The 20822-nt window shown below is 38.9% G+C and overlaps 1 protein-coding gene and 1 pseudogene across 1 annotated transcript; both read right to left on the bottom strand.

Moving 5' to 3' along the window:
* Window positions 1-1447: 1447 nt before the first annotated feature.
* Window positions 1448-3575, bottom strand: LOC148695907 (uncharacterized; annotated as a pseudogene).
* Window positions 3576-12618: 9043 nt separating this feature from the next.
* Window positions 12619-18684, bottom strand: PLP6 (PATATIN-like protein 6). The gene is made up of 3 exons (XM_068473317.2): window positions 17195-18684; window positions 15188-15467; window positions 12619-12918 (listed from the first exon to the last, which is right to left on the bottom strand). The coding sequence occupies exons 1-2, from the start codon at window positions 18356-18358 to the stop codon at window positions 15198-15200; spliced, it is 1434 nt and encodes a 477-aa protein (XP_068329418.2). The 5' UTR covers window positions 18359-18684; the 3' UTR covers window positions 12619-12918; window positions 15188-15197.
* Between the last annotated feature and the right edge of the window lie 2138 nt (window positions 18685-20822).

Raw genomic sequence — 20822 nt, 5'->3', positions numbered from 1 at the left:
TGGAAAGACCTTAAGCTACTCAAGGAAAAGAAGGCAGAAGCAGCTGGGAAAACAACCCTATATCACCAACAACTTACCAAAGCCTACAACTGCACAATCAAGCCACGCAACTTCAAGGAAGGAGGTTTCATCCTTAAGACAGCCGAGCACATAAAAAGGCAGATTTCTGGACCTTCAAAGTTTGCCCCACACTCGGAAAAACCTTTTGTGATCAAGGAAGCCTATCAGAGTGGCTACTACTACTTGACCTTAGTTAAGAAAGGTACGTTAACGGAGCCTGTCAATGTAAAATGGCTAAAGTTGTATTATTGCTAAAACGTTTATGCTTAGTTTAGAAGAATAAGCTCCTTCTATGCAATGATCATTTTGCTTACTCTATAAGGCCTTTGTAAAGCCATGCAATGATTGATGTACCCCAAATTTTAATGAAATTAATGAGCATTTTGTCAAAATCTTTGGTACATTCATTTCTTTACATTGGCAAGGGTAACTAGAAAGATTCTTCTAAACAAGCTATAACAGTAACCATGCCAAGGCTATAATAAAAGCCCACGCGAAGCCTATCAATGCCATGCAAGCTGCTTAATGGCTCAATGCTTATGCAACATGCCAAGCCAACATGCCATGTAAAACCATTGAGTCAAACAACTTAAGCTTTTCCTAAAGCTATACTTATGCAACATGCCAACCTTATCAATGCCATGCAAGCTACTCAATGGTTTAATGCTCAAGCAACACGTCATGCAAAACCATTGAGTCAAGCAACTAAAGCTTTTTCAAAAGTTATACTTATGAAATATGCCAAAGCCTATTACTGCAAAGCAAGATGCTCAATGGTTCAATGCTTATACAATATGCCAAGCCAACACGCTATGCAAAACCATTGAGTTAAGCAACTAAAGCTTTTCTAAAAGCTATACTCGGCCATTAATGTAAATCGATTCCAAGCCTATCGATGCAAATTAGTGTTAAACCTATCAATGCAAATCAGTGCTAAGCCTAAGCCTACCAATGCAAATCAATGCTTAGCAAGTCAAGCTTTCCTGACATGCTCTGCTTCCCTACGGAAGCTGCGACATCTTTTCCATCTTTCCTCAAGAAAACTCACTGGCAAAGTGCCATGCGATAAGATCAGCTATTTCCCCCAGGAAAGCATGCAGAAACTCAAGCCTATGTCTCAAAACCTAAATAGAATTTCATCCAGCAAATTCTCATGCACTCGAACTAAGAAAAAGCCAATATCATTGCAAGATTAAAGACATCACAAACATTATGCTAAGTTCAATATCAGCATCCAAAGCCAAAGGCAAATAAGCAAAATACAAAGCAAAGCGGCCCCATGGCCATTGTTAGAAAAACAATAAACTAGCTGTCCAAATGGAAATTACAAATAAAAGTAAAGGTGGAGTGAGGAAAGCAATCTTCTTCATGGTTCGCTATTTCAATCTTAAGGTTCACGCTCTGCCAAGAAAAAGAAGTAGATGGTTAGAAAAGTGCAAACAATCATGCAAAGTGCACAGCTGAGGAAAGGCAAAGAGTTAAGCTCAAAACACCACTTCTCGGAAGAACTGCTAGAGGTGCTAGCATGCAATTGATCCGCTACAAGTTGAAGGCATGCCGTTATTTCCTTGGAGCTTCCGCGAACCAACTTTTTCAACTTGAGCTTCTCAACCTTTAGTTTCTTATGCTGGAATTCGAGAGCACACATCAACTTGTTGACTTTGATGAATTGATCTAAGACACCCTTCTCCTTTTCAAGTTGAAGTCCAAACATGATATCACGCAACACTCCCAGCCTCTTAACTAGAGAACCTACCGACACACCCAAAGCAGCTACATTGCTGATTATATCTCTCCAACATAGCAATCTGTGCTTGGTGAATTCTAATGGGGAAATGTGCTCCATACCATTAAGCAGGAGCTTAAGTTCTTTGAAAATCAACCCACACATGAAGAGAGATAAGCCTACCAAGCTCACATTTATGTCGCCAACACACTCAAAGAACTTACCTAACACCTTAGCTAGTCTGGAACGAACCGTCACTCCTCTAAAGTCAACTTGGGAAAAGAAGGCCTCGCTGGAAGAAATTAGTTCCTCAATTAAACTTAACACCCTGGCTTTATTAGCAATACTATGCTTGAACTCCTCAAGGGCTTAATGCCACGATGCCCATTCTTCAATTGAAGCCCGTTCCTCAGGGGAAAGAACCTATTCAGGAAAAACTATAGGCTCAGGAAGAAAACAACTGGGGGCTTGAACATCTTATGTAGCCTATGCAACACCATTTTTCACTTACAGGGAAAGCAAAGAAAACATGCACAAGTAAAGAAACATATCAACAAGTAGAGACGCAAAATAACATAGCTCATAAGAAGTATCCAAGGCAGAATTCCAACATATCAATATACTTATACAAGCACATGCAAAAATATGAAGCAAACATGCTAGAAGAAGTTTAGTTACTTCCTACACGCACATGTAAGCTTAAGCAAAATTTTCAAAGGCTTAAAAGGAAATATGACAATAGAAAATTCATGCAAGGGCAAGCATCAACGAAGAATAGGGAATCATACATTTGTATCTTCCACTTCCACCAAAACATCATCATTTAAAAACCCATCCACTTCATCGAGATCAACATCCTCTGCTGCCTTGCTGTCATCCTTGCTACTTGGTTCTATGCTGCTGTTTTCATCCTTCCCTAAGGAAGCCTATGGATGTTCCCCATTCCCAAGGTCGGACTCGGTACTTGTATTGCTATTTTCTTTGGTGGCTAAACCCTCTTTAGTTGCCTCATTGCCTTCAGTTTCCCCAGCGCTCCACTCTTCCTCATTTGCCTCAATAATATCAAGGAACTCAGAAGGCTTGAGAGTGCCGGAAGAGGCAGACGCTCGATTACTCCTAGTCCTAGGTGCAGGTCCAGCGAGGGCTATTCCTTTGGTAGGAGCTTTAACTATAACAAAATTTATAATCAGCACACAATCACAAAGCAATGGAAGCAAGAAACAAAGGAATATGACTCATTACCAAGCTTTGGCTTCCCTAAGGAACTTTCACTCTTCAATTTCTTTGAAGTAGGAGAAGCATCAGGCTTACTGCTGAAAGGGTTGTCATTTACCACGCGAAGCTTGAAGTGTTTCACCGCATCATCTGAGGCACAACATATAAAACATTTAGGAAAAACATGCAATAGCAAGATTAGCAAGAAAAGCCAAGCCAAGAAATATACCTGAAGCTGCTTTCTTCCTTTTACCTTATACTTTCCTTCGCCAATACCTAACGACCTACTCTTTTTAGTGCTCCGAGAAGAGTCACTCGAAGCATTTCTTTCCTCTGTTGTAGTAGGGCATTGGCACTTCAAACCGGAAACAGCAGTAATAAGCTCTAACACTAGTTGGAGATGGCTGACAACGCTGGAAAATGCGAAAACATTCTAGAGACGCGTACACAAAAGTCCAAATTGAATTGTTGAAAGAGGTATCAACTTCAGCAGGGAAAAACATTGGTACACCTTGGTCAAAGCCCAATTGCCATCGCATCCAAAAAGGAGAGTAAGCTGCACTTCTTTCCTCATTGTCTTCCCCCTGGAAAGGGATAGAAATAGCCCATATAGTCAATGATTTTTCAGTAAGCGAAGGGAAATCTAGATTCTCGAAGAGAGGAATTCACATCACACTTAGATCATCATCACAAGAAACATCGGTAAAGAATATCCCGGAAAAACAAAGATATTCACGTTATCTAGAATCTCCAGGAAGTCCTGCTTCTTTGTTGGAATCTTCCCAAACCAGCAACAAGCCAGAGGGAGTTTCTCAGGCAGATAAGATGAAGATCAATAACATAATAGCTCTTCACCACACCAGAGGGGTAAGGAGTTATCTTCAAATCTTTGATGCGCTCCCACAAGAAAATTTGTAGAAAGTTAGCACAAAGAAAACTTTTCAACGAGCCATTACCGGTGACTTGCTCCTCCAGAATGTGAAGCTAGTCCAATTCATGGTAGAAGAGCTCGAGAAATAATGAAGCTAGCGGAACCACTTGGCCGCATGCGATTGCCATGGCTCAAGGAGTCACTTGACAACTGAAGCGGCCTAGCCATAAACATAAAATGGCCTCGAACCTACAACTTGGTTTTGGCTCTTGTTTGTTTTTTCAAAAGTGTTTGATTTATTCGTTGAAGCGAAAAAGCCTTGCTCGGAGAGGTAAGAACACCCTTCTTCAACACATAAAAAATGTCGGTGTCTACAAAAGGAATGACGTAGCGGAAGGGATCCACGTTACCCGCAATTGGAAGATGCATAATATTGGCAACATTTTCTAGAGTGGGGGTAAGTTCTCCCTAGGCACAAACAAAAGTATGGGTGTTTGCACTCTTTAGTCCTTGTCAAGGTCACACTGGTTCGCAAAGTTAACCTTGGTATCCACCCAATTTGCCCAACCAGTGGCCTCACCACAGGAGAACTCGAAGTGGATTAGCACAATGGGAAACAACCCACTCTCGATGCAGCACCGAGAAATATGTATGGGATAAATAGGAATGACTAAATTTAAGCAAGCCTCTTCCCCCTTGAAAGCCTTGCTTTGAGAACCAAGAGGAGGTGGCGGCTTGCCTCGTTGAAGTTAGCCATCAGTAGTGAATGACTCATCAACTGCAGTTAGGCACTTTGGTGACTCCGCATCCATAATGCACCTATGGAAAGAAAGCGTCAAACAATAGATATCACAAGCCAGTGCAACATGCAAGAAGAAATGTGCAAGTATACAAGGTGAAACACAATAAAGAATCTACCCCGGGAAAGCAAACAAATGCACCCCGGGAAAACAAAAGGGTACGTGCATAAATTCAAATCCCTTCATGCAAAAGTCTAGGACTTTAATATGAGACTATTTTCCCTACATGCTATCACACAAAGCAAATGCATCTTTCCCTACACATGTCATGCTATCAAAGTCCTAAAAGATGTAGTAAGGGAAAGTGTGCCATACGTGCACCCAAGCAAAATACAGGTTATACATGCAGTCAAGCTAATCATGCTAAACGTATCAATGCAATTGATCAGTCAATCCCACTCAAGCGCCTACCAACATGCAAAAAGGCAAGGCTAAATGACAATTTCACAACATACATGGAAAGCAAGAGAGAAATCGCAGAGGGCAAACACATATAATTTTGAAGCAGCAAGGCTACCCAAGAAGTGGAGTTTGATTTCCTGGAGGAAAGATCCACACCCCTTGGGCGTCCATGGTGAAACCCCAAAATCTTTGAAACACACAATCAAATAAGGAAAGATGCATGCCTAATTTCATCACATGGCAAATGCATAAAACAAAAAGGAGAAGAAAAATCTAAAAGGGGGTCAAGGGAAGAATTTCCTTAACTGGATAAAGCCTTGTCGCAAAACTCAAGGGAATATGAATGAGAGGACACAACCCAGCGCAGAAAGCAGAGAAGAATTTGGAGAAAAAAAAAAGAGTAGTTATGAAAATTTGAAGACAGAAGGAGAATTAAAGGAAGAGAAAGAGTGCAAGGACAAATTAACTACTTTTCCTAGGGAGAAGAGCAATATGTAACGGTTACCAAGTGGAGGTAGGGGAATACCTAGAGTTTTTTTGTATGATTGGAAGTGCACGGGAAGCAAGGGAGCACAACGACAGGGAGTGATCACCTACCACGCGGGAAGAGGAAAAGTCTCATCAGGAAGCCCACGTTCAAAAAGGGAATCCCTTGGGCATGGGTGGGGTTAATTATTTAGCCCACTCAAAGTATCTCATAGCCCAAATAATCAAGGGGCTAATGTTGGGGCCCAAAAATGTCACACACTAATCCAACCAAGTCTCAAGGCCCAATTGACATGCAAAGTCTACATTCAAGCCCAAACATATGCCAAGACACAAGATCGACGAGGAATATATTTACAAACATGCCATGCCACGGTAATTAAGCTGAATATTCACGCCATGCTCGAGCCTATTCACCACGCCATCCTTCCTTAGCCACAATTCATGCTAAGCCCAAGTCACATATTTAGGGCTTACCAAGTGGATTGTGGTGTGGATGGTTACGGAAGGTTATTGGGCCTATGTGAAATCGGGGTCATATATGACTTTTAGGCTACTTGGAAGCCCAAAGATCCAAGCCCATACCCTTTGTATTTCATAGAGGCATCATTGAGAAAGAATTAGCTTAGTTTATCCATTTCCCTAGCAGGCCAACTCCCTTAGCTAAGATTAAATTAGATTCTTGCATTAAATGCATGATAAGCCCAGCAAGTCAGGCATTTAATGTTGACTTTCCCTTCCCAGCTTGCACAGATGGCCAACGTGCAAAAGCAGTGAAGCATGCTACCAGATTTAGCGACTGCTGAAGGTCGCCCGGGAAAGTCGTGTCTCGAGAAGAAGCAATATACAGGTCTCAATAGTGTATCTAGTTTACACCAAAAGGGGAATAACATGATAGCTTGGGAAAAGGAAGGGAAAACCAAGCCACAAAGGGATATTCCCTTGAAATCTATAGAATAACCCTTCACCTACATAAGGAGGGGGATAAGCTATAAGAGAGGGGGATTCAGAAAAACACAGAGGGAGAGATAGAGAAAACGTGGTGAGAGGGAACCACCCTGGAAGAAGCCCATAGAGTTCCATTTAGTCCAGAAGTATACTCCAAGCCTCAAGCATCACCTTCCATGTAACCTTAGTAATTCCTACAGCCTTCCATCAAACATCGCAACCATTAAAAGCCTTACTATCACCATAGGAAAGTTAATCATGTAGCTAAGAATGCCATGCAACCATGCAAACCTTCTCTCTCATGTAAATTGATAATCTTCTAGCTTCCACACCACGCTTCACTTGAGCAAGTCAAAATATTGATCTTTCACGCCATCTTTGAGCCATTGATGTGACCATGGTATTTCTTAAGACAAGCTATCTCTTTCGAGATATCCCGGGACTTGTTGCGAACCCGCACCAAGGGAGACAAGATGACGTTCTCAAAGCCCAAGTCTACCTCGACCTAAAAGTCTCCTAACAAAGGTACTCGATTTTTCTTATATGCAAAGATGAAAACTCATATTAACTATTTAAACTGCAAACTTAATTTAATTTTAGTATTTCATTGTTAGTTAGAACACCCAAAGAATAGTATGAAATAAATTAATTGTGAAAAGATTGTAGAATTTCGTGTAGGATGGTGCTATCACACACTTTTTTTACCTTTGATACAACATTTGTTAATTTCTGTTGTTTGATTATCTTCAATTCGTTCGTTTCGATGAGTAAAATTAAAAGAGTGTACATAGAAGATACAAAATAATGTGTGAATAGCACCATCCTTCGTGTGTATATACTTGGAATGAGAAAAATGCTTTATATATGTGAAAGCATGCATGTATATTTTTAGAAATAATTGTGGTATCTATCGTGTTATCTTCATTTACTTAATTATCTTATCACCTATAATGCACAAGGTCAAGTCTATTATAAGCTTCCTTTTCATAATTAATCCGATCGATATTAGTCCCTTAATTATCAGTGAACTGACGTATACGCTTAACAGATAATTATTTTTAATTAGCGACCCTGACATATGCATGCACCGATAGCTACACTGTACATAAATATACTTATATTAATTTGGATGTATTGGGGGTTCTACATCCTTCTTGATTGATCTATCCTGACCCTTATTGATCGTTGCATGAGACGTATACCTAATTAGGAGGAACGTATAACCAACTCGATCGAAACGTAGACGCATGCAGTAACCAACTCGATCGATTACTTAAACTTGTAATACTCTCGATGACTTAATAACCATTATTTAGCAACTACGATACCTAATTAGGAGGAACATATACATACAGATACACACACACGCACGCACCTCTTCAATTCAATCCAATTCAAAGTCATTTGCCTATTTAATTATTAAAATCAAATTTCATTGTTTCTTACATAACAAAGTATTCGTTCATTTCTTTGAATCCAATTAGATGTCCTAAATATTTCTGATTTGGCTAATATTTTGTAAGAATGATCTATGAGGTACAACTTAAAAAATAAACGGTTCGGATCATTAAAGTTCGATATGCTGTGGACCCCACAACTAATCTCTATTTTTATAAAAAAATGAGAATATTTTCCCTTACACACACACATATACATATATTATAATGTGTATTATGTGTGCGTGTAAATGTCCCACGATATTATGCTTTTTTATTTTTAATTAATTGATTTGTTGTTTTTCACTAAACAGAAGTAAAATAAGGATTTAGGTCTGCTAAGGTATTAATTAAGGATGATAATTATATATAAAGTGAAGGAAGTTGAGGTTTTATCATAAAATTAATTGGTAATATACAGAGTAACTCAACTTACTTATAAGTTTATGCAAGGTCTTTTCTCTTATCAATGTGGGATTTGTCTCAACATGCACCCTCACGTGCGGTAAATTTTCAAGCCAGACACACGGACAACACAACCGAGGTGATGGGGAGCACGTCTGACCATTGAGCTTCACACATGAGACAACTTGCTCTAATACCATGAAGGAAGTTGAGATTCCAATGTAAATCCAAATGGCAATATGAGAAGTAACACAACTTACTTAATTACAAACTCATGTAAAATCTCTTATCTCATCAATGTGTGATTCATCTCAACATAAAGCAGGAGTTCTTAATCATCGATAATCCTAGACCACATCACATCACGATGTCATGTTGAATTATATATGATTTGTGTAGCTAACAAACCCTCTTGTTTAAACTAATTATATATGGTAATGTGTGGATTGGAGATGATAAGATCATAGTCTAATAATTGATGTCAATTTTTTTTCTTTTTTGTCAAAAATAATTGATGTCAATTAGAAAGCTTATATATGATCTTCTTCGTCCACTAACGTTTATATTATACCAGAGAGAGAGAGAGAGAGAGAGAGAGAGGTCTGTGTCATGTCATGTAGGATAGAGACGACATAACGTTTATAAACACTATTTGGCAAAAAAGGGAAGAGCCGAGCACCATGCAATGCTCTAGATGGAGCTAGAGATGGGTTACCATCCAACCCCAAAAATAAAAGCCAAAACAATACAAATATAAAAAGATGAGAAGAAGGTGACAAAATGGAAACATATTCTGTACCCTTTCTTTTGTCTTGAATAAGGACTTAGCACCAAATTATGAAACGACTTTCATACAATGACGTGCCATTTTCCCACTCTATCGTAACAAATAATGCATGCTCCATGCTGCTACGTCATCACCAAATAGGGGAATTTCTTCGAGTTTGTAGTTTAGGCTCCTCTTTTACTTCATGATCTATATAAATATAATTACTGAATGAATGACGCTAAGATCATACGCTCACTCGAAAAATTATATAACTTTAACAAAGTGGTTTACATATTATATACATCAAGCTACGCGTGAAAAGAGTGACAAAGCCAAATTACAATGGAGATTAGGGTTTGATGATTGATCATTACTTTGTCGCATGCGTTGATGCAGCTGAAGCCTTAGCCCTTCTCAAAGGATGTGAATTTGGTATGGCTTTGGGGCTTTGAATGGTTATTGTTGAATTTGATTCCTACGAATTCATTTCCTCTCTTTCGGATTCGCTGGAAAATGGCTAATGGGAGGCCTACCCTACCTTAGTGAAAGTTAAAAGGCTAGGGAGTCTTTCTAGGGTTGTCACTGGTCTTGGACTCCAAGATCAGCTAACATGATGGCAGACTCGTTGGCGTTGCAGAGAAGTCCGGAGATGTGTGATGTTACCTGAGTCAACAAACCCCCATCTTCGTTAGTTCATGTGGTTCACAATGATGGTTTACCTTGTCCTCCTTAATGTTGTGAAAGCAGTGGAGAGGGCGACGCGTTAGCTTGGTTAATGCGTCTTCATTGTAATTCCCTCCACTGCTCGATGTATTTCTTTCGCTTTGTTGTCTGCTTACCTTGTTGTAGGCTCTCCGTATTATGTTTGACATCTTTGCCCAAGTAATGAATCTCAAAAAATAAAAAAATAAAAAATAAAAGGTTATGGGGAAGGGTTAAAAGGGCGGATTCACTTTTCTTTTCTTTTCATAAATAGGCCGGAAAAGTTGTTAAGCATAGGGTAATAGCTAGGGATTGGACTTTGAATATTTACTTAAAATGCAAAAGGGCAGGCACTGCCAACCTCGCAATATACTTTTGGTTGAACAGTAATTTGGTTCAGGTGAAACTCAATTTGGTTGAACAAGATTTAGGTGCATCCTTGAGTGCAATTTCTTGTGTATGACTAACAAACTCTAGTCATACGCGTATCATAATTGAAACTGTTCATATATTTGATCATCATTTAACAATCATCTTTTTAAAGAAATCAATTGAATTAGAGATCGTTCAGTGACTTATATAATCAAGCAAATCAATGCTTTGGATAACAATTAAGATACTCATGGTGAATCGTTTTTTTATTTAATGCATATGGATTGCTATTCAAATGTCAGTTCAATTTTTTTTTAAAGATAATCTTAAAAGGTAATTATTGAACGATTCTGGTTATGACATGAAGACAACAAGAATGTGTCAATCGCAAATAGGTAGACAAGGAGGTATACCCCAACGAGGCACCGATTCGATTGGGTGGGTCAATGATTGGTTAAAATTTCACTAAAGCCAATTTATGCGGAGTAATATCGGTCTAATCAACCCTTTTGGCTTCAACTTCTTGTACTAATTGTGTTTAAAGTTGGGTAAACTGGATGCTTGCTTGATCATAAGTCCTTGGCAAATTGCTTGCCATGTATGTAGTAGTAATCAAGTGGGGAAGTTTGGGAAGCAAAAGTTGCAAAATAATTATGGCCACAGTGATAAGATGCCCACACTAAAGAGGCAATTTCAAAGAGGGCAGAAGCTACCTACAAAAGATTGATTACCACAAGTAACTAATTACAAACAAGTAGTCATGGTTTGCATGAGGTCCCAAAAGTTTGCACTTTTTCCTTCTTTTCTTTTTTTTTCTTTTTTTTTTTTTTTTTGGGGAATTTTATTGGACATCTTTCTTTGATCTTGAAAGATTTAGAGTAACACTTTTTGGATTCCTTGGTCATGAGATAAAGTGGCATGGATGAAAAACAAGTTACATTTTGCTACATATACACTTTTTCTCAATGTTTGCTTTTGGCCTTTTGATCGATCAAACTGGTTCCTCCTCAAACTTAATAGTTGGTCTGAACACTAAGGATAGGGATCGAAAATATGTGGCATATGTACTCGGTGAGACAACAAAAAACTTCTTCGTTAAGATAAGATGAATATTGCATATAATATAAACAGTTTTGAAAACTATTTATAAGCTTTATAGTTTCCATCATTCACAAATTATTAGACAAATATATATACTTAGGAATGAAAGGATGAAATACGCTTGAGGGAACTTTCAAATGATACCTTGAAAGGTTCCACTTGTAAGTCGTAGCAGAGTCAACATGGGGTCATTGGTTGTCTATGACCTCAGCAACTTAAACAACCCATGTATATTTGTATGTATTGCATTTGATCCTATAAACAGTTACAACAAACTAAATTACAACTTCCTAGTCCTACTTCTTATATATTTTTTAGAACTTTAAAGTCTCCAAACTTAGAAAAAGAGAACTCGATGTATGAACCAAAAATATGAAACACATATATATATGTTAAAGGTAGTGGATTCTGATGTGGATGGTAATTGTGAGTGAATATTTGGGTCTGAATAGAATCTTCACTTTCATTCTATTAAAAGTAGTGAAAGAATGTGTTCATAGCAGCCGCGCTGACCCTTCTCCATGAAGCATACACAAAAGTAACTCATGCGCAGATACATCATGACTAAAAACGTTTCAAACCCGCCAACCCTCTCCATCTATTCTTTAAAGTCAATAATGCCACAAAACCTTATATGGTGCGGGTATACCGTCAATATAGCATCCCATGTCAATCAAATAGCGTATTCATTCCATATACGTCTTTCTCAAAAAAAACAGAAAGTCAAAAGCATGAAAGCTAACTCAAGAAAAAGTGAAGAACTCCACAGCCACCAGAACAAAACAACCAAACCAAACACTTCTTTAAATTACAAAAATGTACACAGCTAAGAGAAGAAGAACAAAAGTGGAAATTGCTTTCTTTAAACAATTCTGCGACTTCAAATATTATACACTTGAACATGCAGGAAAAACCAAAGAATACTACTTTTCTCCCCCAACCCCAGAAAGCTCCAACAACTAGAAAGCCCCCCACCCCACCCAGGAGAGAAAGATATGGTCAGTTGCTTCAAAATTATAACCCACACCACACCTGAAAAACTACTTTTCCCACCCCACTACTATATATATATATATATATATATTCAATGAGAAAATAAAAACAAAAAGCCAAAGGCAGACAAATAGCTTTGACTATTTTTTCAATTCTGGGTACCACCACCGGCCACCACCAACCACCACCCCTCAAGTTTCTTGAGATAAGGATGAAAAGACAGGAAATGGAAAAACATCTGGGGGGAAAAGTGAAAAATATAAGAAAGAAAAGGGTATGGGACGAAATAACAAACATGGAAGCAGATTTTCCCACCCATGATGAGTACTCAATTTTTGAAACTGAATATATGATACCTGATTCTTTTTTGTCTGTGTAACCTCTCTCAAAAGCTTTTGAAGCTCTCTCACTTTGGTCCCTAGACATTGAGAAAGGTTGAGAGTGGGAAGCCACAAATGCATGTCCTCTGGCAGGCAAAGAAATCCCACTCAGATCTCTCCCCTCCCCCCACCCCTTTTTTCAAACTGGCTACTTGTCCTATTCACCTTACAAAAAAGTAAAAGCTGTTTCTGGCAATTTACTTTTCTCCTCTTGTTTTTTCTTCCTTCCTTTGATGAAGTCTCTCTATTCTCCTGCAATATATGGGACAAAATATTTATTGTCATGATTCACTTCTACAGGTAAAAACATACATTTGAATTGCATAAAGATATATGATTTGCATTTGCCAAGGGGCTTCAATTTTTCAAAGTCGGGTTAATATCGAAAGTATACTGTTCAAACTAAATGAAGTTGAGGTTCCGTGCTCAAACCAATTGGTAATAGTAGGAATGACTCAACACCTTATAAGCCATTACAAGATTTCTTAACTTTCTTATGTATGACATTTCTTCTACGTACTCATACAAACTTCCAAGTACGACTTGGAAAAGTAAAGGAAACAGATACAACAGTTTGAACAAAAAAGATGATTGATGAAAGCAACAGTGTAAAACTTTAGAAATTTGACCGATTTGGCTTCTTTTCTTTTTTTTTTTCCACAAGTCTGTTAAAAGTTAGTTGGGAAGTGTACCAACCCTAACACTTGATACCCCACAGGTTTACTAAATGTAATTAGTCCATGTGATTTTCCATACAACTAATTATATAAGACTACTGGGACACAACAAGTTACGACCGTTAAAGCATTCTAGACAATTGCCGGTCCTAATCCTCTAGGCTCTACCTAACATATTGGTCTTAAAAATGATTGATGAAAAATTCCAAGACTCTCAAAATTCAGACTCTCTTTCTGTAAGCTCATGTTTTTAGTACAATGTTATATAATATTGACACAGAAACTAACGTTACAATGTGAAATAACAAAGCGTCCATACAGGATCTCACTTTGAGAGAGTTTTCTTGGCATTTCTCATGATTGATTAAACAATGCCTCAAGCATACGGCCCCAGTGATTTGCACACGAAATAAACATTTCCATCTGTCAATGTTAGAATACGCTTCTCATCGAGCATTATAAAAGGTCATGGACCGCAAAGCACTACGTGTACACAATCTACAGACATTGATGCATCAGTGAAACAAAAAACCAGACTCGGTAACTATTTCATGGAAAATATTTGCTAATTTAGTGTGCGGCATTTAAGTAATTTCAAGAAGTTGAATGTTTGAGTTCTAAATTGGCTAGTAGGATGAGGTCTTCACCCAAATAGGCATGGTGTGATTGGGTAGGGCAACGACATTTGCAACACAGCAACCAAAACATTCACACTAAACATTTGCATGGCAGCATGACTCACAAGGGGGAGGGAAAAGAACCAACCCTTTTTTCCGGACTACGGAAATTGCCTTTAGAAATTAGGACCACAAAGATTTGATTCCCTATCAAATGACCACAGCACCCTCCCCTCCCATGCCTTTCCCAATTTGTGGATGAAATTATCCAAAATGTCCCTTAAAATTTTAGTCAACAACTCAAGTGTCGGTAGGCCGACAGCAAATGGGGCTCTAAGCATTCATTTTTTTTTTTACCTTTGTCTATACATAAACATATATCACAACAACAAACCGATGGTCGTAAAGGAGGAAGACCATGACAAGTCCAGGCCACCGAAAAACAGGAGAAATTTTTCATTGTGTCCGAAACATAGGTGGTACAACACGTGTTATTATATAAGATGTGGGAATTTTTATTTTTTCAGTTGTTAATTTTTTAACACAAGTATCTCACCACTTATATAGTGACACGTGATGTACCACCCTGTATACCGAACATGGTAAAAAATCTAGAAGTTTGAGAATTTTCAATGCATACTCGTGACAAAGTTTCATGGAACCTAACATGTACCAAACAAATGATAAGATCGCATGTATGTAAACATTATTAGTGGAACCCATAATCTTTTTATTAATTAAGTTTACTAATAATAATTATAATATGAATCCCACCAACATTTTTTTTTTTTAAATTTGTTCATACTATGCACGCCTAGCATGATAAGATAACACAAGCAATTAGTGCCTAAGACTTTCTCCCACTCCAACAGTGTCACAACTACAGAAGGTACTTGTTCTAATAATATTCTGACAACTAATCATATATATAGCAGATCTACCTAATTTGATGATTTTACAAGCTTCAAAAATGACATAAAATGCACTAGTTGTTTAGTCAGCATGCGTCAAACGCAAATGCAGAACATGAGTCCTACTCAATCCAAAACGTAAAATTAGTATACATTTTAACCGTTAGATCATTGACCCGAGAATAAAATACTCTTGAGCACCATAGAGTTTTCGTTTATCATGAGATAAGTTCCTAATTGTTTTCTTCAGATTAATGAGGTCTGAGCACAACATAAAGATTAATGAAAATTCGTAAACAGAACAAAAAGCACATACCTTTTGAGTTCTAAGTTGTTTTGGCAGCAGCTTGCTTGAAGGCAACAGTGGGAGCTATTCTGCAACTCCTCCTCTGATGCTCGAGCACCAGTTCTCCGGCAAACCAATCGAGCTTCTCGAAATTGCTCTGCTCGCCGATCCTCTTACCGCCAAAGAGCACCGATTCAACATTCTTCTGTTTCAGCATTTCCTCTGCCACTCCTACCAGCTTCTTAACGTTGTTAGGACTTGCGTCTGTATCTACATTTGGCCCGCAACGTCCCAAGCTTGCCCCATTTGCCTAACATATTACAATTTAAACATCCAATTATTAGCCATGTTTTAAGAAACTAATTTCTAGATTGATCCAGACTTAGAAATTTAAGAAACTAATTCCAAACGAAATAAACAAGAATTTGTAAAAACATGCATTGTCGCATGTAATATTAAAAACCAAGCAATGCACAACTTTGGAAAGATCCAAATTGATGGGATGTATTGCTAATACAAAATGTACCGAACAGTTGAAAACAATTTGGATTTGGGTGGCAGCTCCAAATTCTAATATAGGACCACCTCATAGATAAAATATGCCATGATGGAAAAACAGAATATGGGAAAAAATTGTCATAACTTCTCAATTTGGTCCTGTAAATTTAAAATGGATAGAAATAGTCTCTTAGATTGTCCACTATCAATCATTTTGGTTTTTTTTTTTGTTAAAAATCTTCGTTAAATTGAAGAAATCACTTGTTCAAGTAGAGGGGTTGAATTGACAAAAAAATGTCCTCAATTAAACGGAGATTATTCAAGGGATAACTAAAATGATTGACGACAGACAATTTACTGACCACTTATATTGACTTTAAAAAAAAAAATATATTACGATTAAGTCCATTTCATTTTCTAAATGGAGGGAAGTTACCGGAAGGGAAGCCCCACATATCTCTTTCTACAGTAATAAGATTAATATGTAGTGCAACTTAAATAGTCTGAGTATATATGGTTTAGAGATAATTACAACTTTCCACACAGTAACCCAGGTCAAGATTTTCCAACCGTCCACAGCAGGGCAAAACAAAGGCTGATAATTAAGGTAAAAGAAAAGGAAAAATAAAGTAAAAACATTATGGAGACTGCCCTAAGAGGCAAGCTTCAAAGGTAATAAAATTTATATCTTTAATTTTCACAGGAAATTCAATAGGATGCGATTGCAGTGGGACCAAAGTTGAAAAAAGCAAAACGTTTTAAGAACCAAGCCAATTTCATTTACTGAGACAACGATTTCTAGGACAACCCGTCAACTCTAGGCTTCAAGCCTAGTTGTAGTTGGTCTACCAAGACAGAAAATCCTAGTCAGCTAACCGACGCCGGAACAACCAAAATCCCTTCCCTCCCGGTCCTAAAATTTGATTGAAAAAACAAAACCATACCTCTCTCAAGCTCGCAAGGACATATCCCCATTAGTATACCGCCTATCACGTGACATCAGAAACTAATAAGTGAGAAAAATACTTGATTTCCACACACTACCAAAGGTTAATAAAGCGCAAAAAATAAGTGTGCAGGAATCATTTTTCGGTGGTAAACACCGGGTTACATGTTAGAATCCGCCCTTACCCAACCCAACCCAAAGAAAAATCACGTGCAAAACATTCAACCAAGGAAACAAAAACATAAGGTCCTCTAATTTTTCTCCAAACTGTGCACTTGCAGCATAGCAAAACATTGGAATTGCAGCGCCCCCACGCGAGGCCAAAGGTTTTACGTTACAAAACACCCCGCATTTATTTGCATGAAAGCGAAACACATACCCCGGGCGCAAGTTAGCACTCTCTACACGCAAGTTAACATTACCCAGCCTGGCTAACAGTGTCGTCTCGTAGTCAGTGGCAACAGAAACGGCAAAAGAAACAACCCACCCACCCCCCGAAAATTTAATTCCGAGACAAAAAAAAAAAAAAAGAATTAAAATTGGAATCAAATGCGCGCAGTGCGCACGTTAGCAAAGGTGTGGCGGTTTCGTACCTGAATGCGCACGTAGTTACTGCTCCCGGACTGACCAAACGCCATGGCGACGGACTGATCCACCAGATCGGCTGACCCGTCGCCGGCGATTCGGGACATGGGCCGAGCCCATTCCTTGGCTCGCCACTTCTTCACTTGCTCGTACTCGTACCTCACTTCTTCCAGAAACTGACCGCTCCCTATTGAAAGGACCATTATGTCCTCGACCCCTCGCACGAACGGGAACTCCTGCTTGTTGTGCAGCACGTGCGTGATCGCCGCCGCCGTCGGGTTGCTCATGGCCAACCCGCCGTCCACGGCCAGGCACTTTGTCTGGTTGTTGACGGACTGCATTTGGACGGGTTGGAAGATTACCGGCTCGGCTGACGTGGCGCGGCAGACCTCCCAGAGGCGGAAGTCGTAACTGTCGGTCTCGAGCGCGTCGGCCCTGGAAAACAGAAACGGCGCCCTACTGGAAAGGTCGTAGCACGGAATTAAAACCGGCTTGAGCGTGTCTTTCAACGTCAGCATCCTATCAACGTCGGCGAACGCCTCTTTCATTACTTTTTCCAAACCGGCCGTGGCGGACCCAGTTGAACCCGAGCCCGAACCTGAACTTCGAAAGAGGCGACGCAGAAAACCGGGGGAGGAGGCGGAGGAGGAGGACCGGTTGTTGTTGAACAAGCTCTTGCCGTGATCGGAGAGGAAGCGCCACGTGTCTTCGGCCTTGAAAATCGGGCGGGCGTGGTCTCTGGTGGCGAAGAGCATGGCCGCGAATATACCTCCGACGCCGGCTCCGGTGGCGACGTCGAAGTAATCGGCGATTCTGGCGTCCGGATTCCCCGATTTCTGCTTCAACGCTTGCTCGAGATACGCCAGGGCCTTTCCGGAAAGAATCCCTCTCATTCCTCCGCCGCCGTCGATGCTGAGAATGCAGATTTTGCCCCTCTGGTTTTTGATCGCCCCGACGCCGTTTTCAGATTGGGGCTGAACGCCCACCAGCTGGACCGGGTCGGGTTTGGAGTCGGAGACCGGCGTGGGGGACGGAGATACCTGTTTGGGAACCCAGAGCTTCTGATCGTCGTAGCCAAACAGGAACTTGCTCTCCAGTATCGAAAATATCTCGTAGCTCAGCTTATCGGTGTCGATGCTCGGCTCCTGCATTTCGGTCCGAGTTGAATTCATAATCGCCGCCGTCCTCCCCCAAAAAATCTCGGATGATTAAAATTCGGGCAACCAAAAATCTGGGATGATTAAAATCTTCAGGCAGAAGGAATAAATTGCCTTCCAATTTTATCGAAGTCTCCGAGAAGGAAAATAAAAGAGGGAAAGAAGAGACGAAACGAGGTCGTTCTGGGGGTAAGTTCGGGAGCTTTTACAGAGCACGCCAACAAAGCAGCATGAAAAACCAGAACCCGAGAAAAAGCCAACGAATTGCAGAGCAAGAAGAAGAGAAGAGGAGCAAAACACACACAGAGCTCTGCAGAGCATGTCTGTTTTTTATATACCCCTTCAATTTTTTTATTAAATTAAATATATATCAACTGACAAACGACGTCGTGGTGGGCTTTTACCCTGGTGGATGGTTATTTTAATATTTATTTAGACTGTTACCAGTGGGACGGGGACGGTTGAGGCCGTTGGTTTGACTCGTCTCGTTTGATCCGATGGTAGAGAATCTGAGGACTTCTGTTCGTCCGTGATCAACGGTCTGTTGGGGGCTTAAAAGAAAATTTCCACCCTTCGCGCCCTTGTCGTTACCGCGTGGGGCCCGGCGCGCCACGTCAGTCTCGGTGACAGAATGGACGCGCACTCCTGCTGCCACTGCTGATACTCGCCTCCCGCTTCTATTTTCCATTTGGGTCTAAATTTATTTTTCTATGACAAATTTGACCCTGATTGGACTAGATACGGCTGGGGTTGTGGGGGCCAGTCGTGTCTTACGTGCTGACGTTGTCCGGTCAATGGAGATTCCTTTTTACCTTAATACGACGGTAAATACTAAATACCACTAGTTGATATTGAATATTAATTTATGTATTTAAAAGATATTGCCGGAAAAAAAATATATATGAATTTCATTTTTTTAGTATAATGATATATTTTAAGTGAAGGGGATGAAGACTTTGGCTAAGTTATACTTGCAAATGAAAAGGAATATCAATAAAGAGAAATACCACTAGATAAAAATATTAAGTGGCAAAATATATATGAATTTGAAACTTAACGTCAATGCAAGTCGGGGGTTGGTGAAAATGCCATTTTTTTACTTTAATATAATGAGTTTTGAGGTTTTTCTTCAACATGCTGTGTATCAAAGCTTGGCATTTTTCCCCCTTTAGTATAGCTTAAACAGATAGTTTATTTGTGGTATCTAGTCTCTAATTGTTATGTAACATCCCACATCGATCAACGGAGAGGGGATGATGTGCCTTATATGTACATGCCCATCTCCATATAGCATGAGGTATTTTGGGAACTCACTAGGTTCGAGTTTCATCAGAACTCCGAAGTTAAGTGAGTTCGGGTGAGAGCAATCACAAGATGGGTAATCCACTAGAAAATTCTCATGTGAGTTCCCAGAAACGAAATCGTGAGGGAATGGTAAGCCCAAAGCGAACAATATTGTGCTACGGCGGAGTCAAGACTAGGATGGGTACATTTTATATTAAAAAAACAATGGTACATTTTAGATTAAAAAATAAATAGATTTTACATTAAAAAATGGGTACATTTTACATAAAAAATGGTACTTACAAAAAAAAAAAATAGGGATACATTATACATATAACAAAGTGGTACATTTGTAAAAAAAAAATGGGTACATTATAAATAAATTATGGGTACGAATAAAAGGTTAAAAAAATTATGTGTGCAAATAAAAGTTTAAAAATAAGGGACAAAAAGAAATTAATATATGTGTACAAATTAAAATTTCAAAGAAAAATAGTACAATTTAAAAAATGATTGCAAATTAAAAATGGATACAAACTAGAAATAGAAATATATGATAAAAAGTTTAGCCATAAATATAATATATTAAATGTAACGTTCCTAACACTAAATGAATATATTTAAAAATAAAACATAATTATCTTGACATGTAAATATTTTGTTTTGGAATAATTAATGGCGTTTATTAAAATCGAAGAACTTTGATCAAAATTTGAAAAAAAATAAGGTTTTAATCAATTGAGTAGAAAAAATAAGGATGAGAACCTAATTTTTCCTAACTTAAAATATTAATGGTGTTTATAATAATAATAAAAAAAAGGTGTTATTATTTGCGTTTCAAAAATATTGTCGTGCACTTTAAATTTTTTTAATATTTCTACAAAGTTTGTACTTATGAACGAACAGTGCAGGATAAAACTTTTGAAAGAACAATAATACCACTGTAAATATAATATTAATAATAAGATATATGTTTATAATCTAAATAATTCGTAACTTTATGTAATATCATTACTTGAAAAATTCATTGGTCGACTGGGCTTGGAGCGTGAGCTCTGCTTGCCGGTTGGGTTGGGCAATGACTTGTTAGGATGGAGATGATTGGTGGAGGCCCGGAGGGAGTTGAGTCAGTTGACCGAGTAACCACCCGGACCATGTTTCGGTTGCCCCTCCAGTTACGCCAGATTTCACAAAC

Source organism: Pyrus communis, chromosome 7, assembly GCF_041283825.1.
Source record: "Pyrus communis isolate YQ-2024b chromosome 7, ASM4128382v1, whole genome shotgun sequence".
NCBI lineage: Eukaryota > Viridiplantae > Streptophyta > Magnoliopsida > Rosales > Rosaceae > Pyrus > Pyrus communis.
Note: the sequence above shows the minus strand (reverse complement) of the source record. Positions and strands in the feature narration are given on the sequence as shown.